We start from the raw sequence: 7,939 nt of genomic DNA, 5'->3' as shown, positions 1-7,939 counted from the left end.
AGGTTAAGGTTAGGAATAAGGTTAGGTTTAGTTTTATACTGAGGTTAAGGTTAGGGATAAGGTTAGGTTTAGTTCTATACTGAGGTTAAGGTTAGGAATAAGGTTAGGTTTAGTTTTATACTGAGGCTAAGGTTAGGAATAAGGTTAGGTTTAGTTTTATACTGAGGTTAAGGTTAGGAATAAGGTTAGGTTTAGTTTTATACTGAGGTTAAGGTTAGGAATAAGGTTAGGTTTAGTTTTATACTGAGGCTAAGGTTAGGAATAAGGTTAGGTTTAGTTTTATACTGAGGCTAAGGAGGTTAGGAATAAGGTTAGTTTTATACTGAGGTTAAGGTTAGGAATAAGGTTAGGTTTAGACATAGTTTTACTGAGGTTAAGGTTAGGAATAAGGTTAGGTTTAGACATAGTTTACTGAGGTTAAGGTTAGGAATAAGTTAGGTTTAGACATAGTTTTACTGAGGTTAAGGTTAGGAATAAGGTTAGGTTTAGACATAGTTTTAATGAGGTTAAGGTTAGGAATAAGGTTAGGTTTAGACATAGTTTTACTGAGGTTAAGGTTAGCAATAAGGTTAGGTTTAGACATAGTTTTACTGAGGTTAAGGTTAGGAATAAGGTTAGGTTTAGACATAGTTTTATACTGAGGTAAGGTTAGGAATAAGGTTAGGTTTAGACATAGTTTTACTGAGGTTAAGGTTAGGAATAAGGTTAGGTTTAGACATAGTTTTACTGAGGTTAAGGTTAGGAATAAGGTTAGGTTTAGACATAGTTTTACTGAGGTTAAGGTTAGGAATAAGGTTAGGTTTAGACATAGTTTTACTGAGGTTAAGGTTAGGAATAAGGTTAGGATTAGACATAGTTTTACTGAGGTTAAGGTTAGCAATAAGGTTAGGTTTAGACATAGTTTTATTGAGGTTAAGGTTAGGAATAAGGTTAGGTGTAGACATAGTTTTACTGAGGTTAAGGTTAGGAATAAGGTTAGGTTTAGACATAGTTTTACTGAGGTTAAGGTTAGGAATAAGGTTAGGTTTAGACATAGTTTTACTGAGGTTAAGGTTAGGAATAAGGTTAGGTTTAGACATAGTTTTACTGAGGTTAAGGTTAGGAATAAGGTTAGGTTTAGATATAGTTTTACTGAGGTTAAGGTTAGGAATAAGGTTAGGTTTAGATATAGTTTTACTGAGGTTAAGGTTAGGAATAAGGTTAGGTTTAGACAGTTCTACTGAGGTTAAGGTTAGGAATAAGGTTAGGTTTAGACATAGTTTTACTGAGGTTAAGGTTAGGAATAAGGTTAGGATTAGACATAGTTTTACTGAGGTTAAGGTTAGGAATAAGGTTAGGTTTAGACATAGTTTTAATGAGGTTAAGGTTAGGAATAAGGTTAGGTTTAGACATAGTTTTACTGAGGTTAAGGTTAGGAATAAGGTTAGGTTTAGACATAGTTTTACTGAGGTTAAGGTTAGGAATAAGGTTAGGTTTAGACATAGTTTTACTGAGGTTAAGGTTAGGAATAAGGTTAGGTTTAGACATAGTTTTATACTGAGGTTAAGGTTAGGAATAAGGTTAGGTTTAGACATAGTTTTACTGAGGTTAAGGTTAGGAATAAGGTTAGGTTTAGACATAGTTTTACTGAGGTTAAGGTTAGGAATAAGGTTAGGTTTAGACAGTTATTTTTCCTTGTTTTTCTTGCCCCAATGAAGACGGGGCAAAAAACATGTTGGCTTTTATGGAATAATGTCATGACATGAAAAATAGCAGATATACAAGCTCATAGCGCGCCACCGAGTGGCGCGCTACGAGCTTGTAGGTCTTCTATTTTTGAAAAATCGAAGAACGACTGACGTAGAAACATGGCCTTTTCAGAAAACTGAGGGTTTGGGTAAACTGTACCTGAACGGGTTTAGGGTTTAGGGTTTAGGGTAAACTGTACCTGAACGGGTTTAGGGTTTAGGGTTTAGGGTAAACTGTACCTGAACGGGTTTAGGGTTTAGGGTAAACTGTACCTGAACGGGTTTAGGGTTTAGGGTAAACTGTACCTGAACGGGTTTAGGGTTTAGGGTAAACTGTACCTGAACGGGTTTAGGGTTTAGGGTAAACTGTACCTGAACGGGTTTAGGGTTTAGGGTAAACTGTACCTGAACGGGTTTAGGGTAAACTGTACCTGAACGGGTTTAGGGTTTAGGGTAAACTGTACCTGAACGGGTTTAGGGTTTAGGGTAAACTGTACCTGAACGGGTTTAGGGTTTAGGGTAAACTGTACCTGAAAGGGTTTAGGGTAAACTGTACCTGAACGGGTTTAGGGGTTAGGGTAAACTGTACCTGAACAGGTTTAGGGTTTAGGGTAAACTGTACCTGAACGGGTTTAGGGTTTAGGGTAAACTGTACCTGAACGGGTTTAGGGTTTAGGGTTTAGGGTAAACTGTACCTGAACGGGTTTAGGGTTTAGGGTAAACTGTACCTGAACGGGTTTAGGGTTTAGGGTAAACTGTACCTGAACGGGTTTAGGGTTTAGGGTAAACTGTACCTGAACGGGTTTAGGGTAAACTGTACCTGAACGGGTTTAGGGTTTAGGGTAAACTGTACCTGAACGGGTTTAGGGTTTAGGGTAAACTGTACCTGAACGGGTTTAGGGTTTAGGGTAAACTGTACCTGAACGGGTTTAGGGTTTAGGGTAAACTGTACCTGAACGGGTTTAGGGTTTAGGGTAAACTGTACCTGAACGGGTTTAGGGTTTAGGGTAAACTGTACCTGAACGGGTTTAGGGTTTAGGGTAAACTGTACCTGAACGGGTTTAGGGTTTAGGGTAAACTGTACCTGAACGGGTTTAGGGTTTAGGGTTTAGGGTAAACTGTACCTGAACGGGTTTAGGGTTTAGGGTAAACTGTACCTGAAAGGGTTTAGGGTTTAGGGTAAACTGTACCTGAACGGGTTTAGGGGTTAGGGTAAACTGTACCTGAACGGGTTTAGGGTTTAGGGTAAACTGTACCTGAACGGGTTTAGGGTTTAGGGTTTAGGGTAAACTGTACCTGAACGGGTTTAGGGTTTAGGGTTTAGGGTAAACTGTACCTGAACGGGTTTAGGGTTTAGGGTAAACTGTACCTGAACGGGTTTAGGGGTTAGGGTAAACTGTACCTGAACGGGTTTAGGGTTTAGGGTAAACTGTACCTGAACGGGTTTAGGGTTTAGGGTAAACTGTACCTGAACGGGTTTAGGGTTTAGGGTAAACTGTACCTGAACGGGTTTAGGGTTTAGGGTAAACTGTACCTGAACGGGTTTAGGGTAAACTGTACCTGAACAGGTTTAGGGTTTAGGGTAAACTGTACCTGAACGGGTTTAGGGTTTAGGGTAAACTGTACCTGAACGGGTTTAGGGTTTAGGGTAAACTGTACCTGAACGGGTTTAGGGTTTAGGGTAAACTGTACCTGAAAGGGTTTAGGGTAAACTGTACCTGAACGGGTTTAGGGTTTAGGGTAAACTGTACCTGAACGGGTTTAGGGTTTAGGGTAAACTGTACCTGAACAGGTTTAGGGTTTAGGGTAAACTGTACCTGAACGGGTTTAGGGTTTAGGGTAAACTGTACCTGAACGGGTTTAGGGTTTAGGGTTTAGGGTAAACTGTACCTGAACGGGTTTAGGGTTTAGGGTAAACTGTACCTGAACGGGTTTAGGGTTTAGGGTAAACTGTACCTGAACGGGTTTAGGGTAAACTGTACCTGAACGGGTTTAGGGTTTAGGGTAAACTGTACCTGAACGGGTTTAGGGTTTAGGGTAAACTGTACCTGAACGGGTTTAGGGTTTAGGGTAAACTGTACCTGAACGGGTTTAGGGTTTAGGGTAAACTGTACCTGAACGGGTTTAGGGTTTAGGGTAAACTGTACCTGAACGGGTTTAGGGTTTAGGGTAAACTGTACCTGAACGGGTTTAGGGTTTAGGGTAAACTGTACCTGAACGGGTTTAGGGTTTAGGGTAAACTGTACCTGAACGGGTTTAGGGTTTAGGGTTTAGGGTAAACTGTACCTGAACGGGTTTAGGGTTTAGGGTAAACTGTACCTGAAAGGGTTTAGGGTTTAGGGTAAACTGTACCTGAACGGGTTTAGGGTTTAGGGTAAACTGTACCTGAACGGGTTTAGGGTTTAGGGTAAACTGTACCTGAACGGGTTTAGGGTTTAGGGTAAACTGTACCTGAACGGGTTTAGGGTTTAGGGTAAACTGTACCTGAACGGGTTTAGGGTTTAGGGTAAACTGTACCTGAACGGGTTTAGGGTTTAGGGTTTAGGGTAAACTGTACCTGAACGGGTTTAGGGTAAACTGTACCTGAACGGGTTTAGGGTTTAGGGTAAACTGTACCTGAAAGGGTTTAGGGTTTAGGGTAAACTGTACCTGAACGGGTTTAGGGGTTACGGTAAACTGTACCTGAACGGGTTTAGGGTTTAGGGTAAACTGTACCTGAACGGGTTTAGGGTTTAGGGTAAACTGTACCTGAACGGGTTTAGGGTTTAGGGTAAACTGTACCTGAACGGGTTTAGGGTTTAGGGTTTAGGGTAAACTGTACCTGAACGGGTTTAGGGTTTAGGGTAAACTGTACCTGAAAGGGTTTAGGGTTTAGGGTAAACTGTACCTGAACGGGTTTAGGGTTTAGGGTAAACTGTACCTGAACGGGTTTAGGGTAAACTGTACCTGAACGGGTTTAGGGTTTAGGGTAAACTGTACCTGAAAGGGTTTAGGGTTTAGGGTAAACTGTACCTGAACGGGTTTAGGGTTTAGGGTAAACTGTACCTGAACGGGTTTAGGGTAAACTGTACCTGAACGGGTTTAGGGTTTAGGGTAAACTGTACCTGAACGGGTTTAGGGTAAACTGTACCTGAACGGGTTTAGGGTAAACTGTACCTGAACGGGTTTAGGGTAAACTGTACCTGAACGGGTTTAGGGTTTAGGGTTTAGGGTAAACTGTACCTGAACGGGTTTAGGGTTTAGGGTTTAGGGTAAACTGTACCTGAACGGGTTTAGGGTTTAGGGTAAACTGTACCTGAACGGGTTTAGGGTTTAGGGTAAACTGTACCTGAACGGGTTTAGGGTTTAGGGTTTAGGGTTTAGGGTAAACTGTACCTGAACGGGTTTAGGGTTTAGGGTAAACTGTACCTGAACGGGTTTAGGGTTTAGGGTAAACTGTACCTGAACGGGTTTAGGGTTTAGGGTAAACTGTACCTGAACGGGTTTAGGGTTTAGGGTAAACTGTACCTGAACGGGTTTAGGGTAAACTGTACCTGAACGGGTTTAGGGTTTAGGGTAAACTGTACCTGAACGGGTTTAGGGTAAACTGTACCTGAACGGGTTTAGGGTTTAGGGTAAACTGTACCTGAACGGGTTTAGGGTTTAGGGTAAACTGTACCTGAACGGGTTTAGGGTTTAGGGTAAACTGTACCTGAACAGGTTTAGGGTTTAGGGTAAACTGTACCTGAACGGGTTTAGGGTTTAGGGTAAACTGTACCTGAACGGGTTTAGGGTTTAGGGTAAACTGTACCTGAACGGGTTTAGGGTAAACTGTACCTGAACGGGTTTAGGGTTTAGGGTAAACTGTACCTGAACGGGTTTAGGGTAAACTGTACCTGAACGGGTTTAGGGTTTAGGGTAAACTGTACCTGAACGGGTTTAGGGGTTAGGGTAAACTGTACCTGAACGGGTTTAGGGTTTAGGGTAAACTGTACCTGAACGGGTTTAGGGGTTAGGGTAAACTGTACCTGAACGGGTTTAGGGTTTAGGGTAAACTGTACCTGAACGGGTTTAGGGGTTAGGGTAAACTGTACCTGAACGGGTTTAGGGTTTAGGGTAAACTGTACCTGAACGGGTTTAGGGGTTAGGGTAAACTGTACCTGAACGGGTTTAGGGGTTAGGGTAAACTGTACCTGAACGGGTTTAGGGTTTAGGGTAAACTGTACCTGAACGGGTTTAGGGTTTAGGGTAAACTGTATCTGAACGGGTTTAGGGTTTAGGGTAAACTGTACCTGAACAGGTTTAGGGTTTAGGGTAAACTGTACCTGAACGGGTTTAGGGGTTAGGGTAAACTGTACCTGAACGGGTTTAGGGTTTAGGGTAAACTGTACCTGAACGGGTTTAGGGTTTAGGGTAAACTGTACCTGAACAGGTTTAGGGTTTAGGGTAAACTGTACCTGAACGGGTTTAGGGTTTAGGGTAAACTGTACCTGAACGGGTTTAGGGTTTAGGGTAAACTGTACCTGAACGGGTTTAGGGTTTAGGGTAAACTGTACCTGAACGGGTTTAGGGTTAGGGTAAACTGTACCTGAACGGGTTTAGGGTTTAGGGTAAACTGTACCTGAAAGGCTGCGTCTCTGCGACGAGTGGTCCACCGAGCCGGATTCCTTGCTCCCGCCCTTATAGTACGGCCCGTCATCTGAGGAGAGAAAGAGACCATGGCCCTCATTCATCAACCGTGCGTACGCCAAAATATGGGTGCACGCCGAAATTTTCGGCATTTACCATTTTCCGCCAAAGCTTGAAATTGAACTTGAGTAGGACAAAAAGTCACGTCTGGTCGGGAGCTGTCGTACGCCTTGTCCTCGGCTGTTTTTCTGTCGTAGAACAGCGGAGCAGCATTGTCTGAACTGCTGACACGCTGTCACAGGCATCTAAACACATGTTTTCACTCCTAAAATGTTAATATAAAACGGCATGTGGAGACCATGTTTTTATAGGATGTGTTCTAAATGGCATTAATATAATATAAAATGTTGGTCTTTCCCTGATGTACTGATGGAGGGTAGCTACTGGGACGTCAGTCGGGACTTCATCACCCCGGCTGGGTCACCTGAGTGAGGGGTTTGATGCTGATCACCCCGGCTGGGTCACCTGAGTGAGGGGTTTGATGCTGAGAGACCAGAGTGAGCTAACACAGCCACAACAATGGAGCCTATAGAGGTCACTTCTGTTTCTGTTCACAACACCATCCCTTTAAATAAATGTAAATAATATCAATACTACTGTTCACAACACCATCCCTGCCCTCATGTGAGGGTTTTTAAATAAATGTAAATAGTTTCCTCGTTGTCTGGAGAAAAGACCCTCCAAACGAGACTCATTAAACACTTGAGCACGTCGACAGCAGCTTGACGTGATGCAGGAGAACTTCCTCCAGGAAGCAGCCGCTGAGCTTAAATAATCACCTTCAGTTCCTTTTACAGCAGTTGTTACTGGAGAAAACTAGCAACATTTAGCTCTGCTCCTGGTGAGAGGGTTAGGGTTATGAATACTCTGCTCTGCTCCTGGTGAGAGGGTTAGGGTTATGAATACTCCTAATACTAATACTCTGCTCCTGGAGAGAGTGGCTATATGAATACTCCTAATTGACAATCCTCGTGGACCAGTGAAAGGTCTGTTTTAGGAACACAAGGCTGCTGTACTTTATACCTCATACTTTAATGCTTATGAGGTATAAAGTCCTTGTGTTCCTAAAACAGAAAGATTGGGCATTGGGTAAGACTGACGTTATGTATCTTTCAGGACCTTTCACTGCTTTGTCTCAACCATTACTCAATGGCTCTGGTCTCAGCCACCGCGGTGGATATTTTGACATTCCGTTTTTTAGTTTTTTTTTATGTTGCCACTACTGTTGGAGCAGCCATAAACTACACAGGTTCATCTCTACTGTTGGAGCAGCCATAAACTACACAGGTTCATCTCTACTGTTGGAGCAGCCATAAACTACACAGGTTCATCTCTACTGTTGGAGCAGCCATAAACTACACAGGTTCATCTCTACTGTTGGAGCAGTCATAAACTACACAGGTTCATCTCTACTGTTGGAGCAGCCATAAACTACACAGGTTCATCTCTACTGTTGGAGCAGCCATAAACTACACAGGTTCATCTCTACTACTGTTGGAGCAGCCATAAACTACACAGGTTCATCTCTACTGTTGGAGCAGCCA

The 7,939-nt window shown here is 42.7% G+C and overlaps 1 protein-coding gene across 1 annotated transcript in view; it reads right to left on the bottom strand.

The window, feature by feature from the left end:
- The window catches only part of LOC310862176 (glutamate receptor-interacting protein 2-like), a gene marked incomplete at its 5' end in the record, with an annotated part of 122,898 nt that extends 116,459 nt beyond the window's left edge, over positions 1-6,439 (bottom strand). The window contains one exon of the mRNA XM_083769909.1: positions 6,328-6,439. Within this exon, the coding sequence (XP_083626035.1) occupies positions 6,328-6,439 (112 nt within the window). The remainder of the gene's footprint in view (positions 1-6,327) is intronic.
- Positions 6,440-7,939: the final 1,500 nt, after the last annotated feature.

The sequence above is a fragment of the Protomyctophum parallelum genome (genome assembly GCF_964188405.1).
Source record: "Protomyctophum parallelum genome assembly, chromosome: 7".
NCBI lineage: Eukaryota > Metazoa > Chordata > Actinopteri > Myctophiformes > Myctophidae > Protomyctophum > Protomyctophum parallelum.
This window is presented reverse-complemented; position numbering and strand designations above follow the sequence as displayed.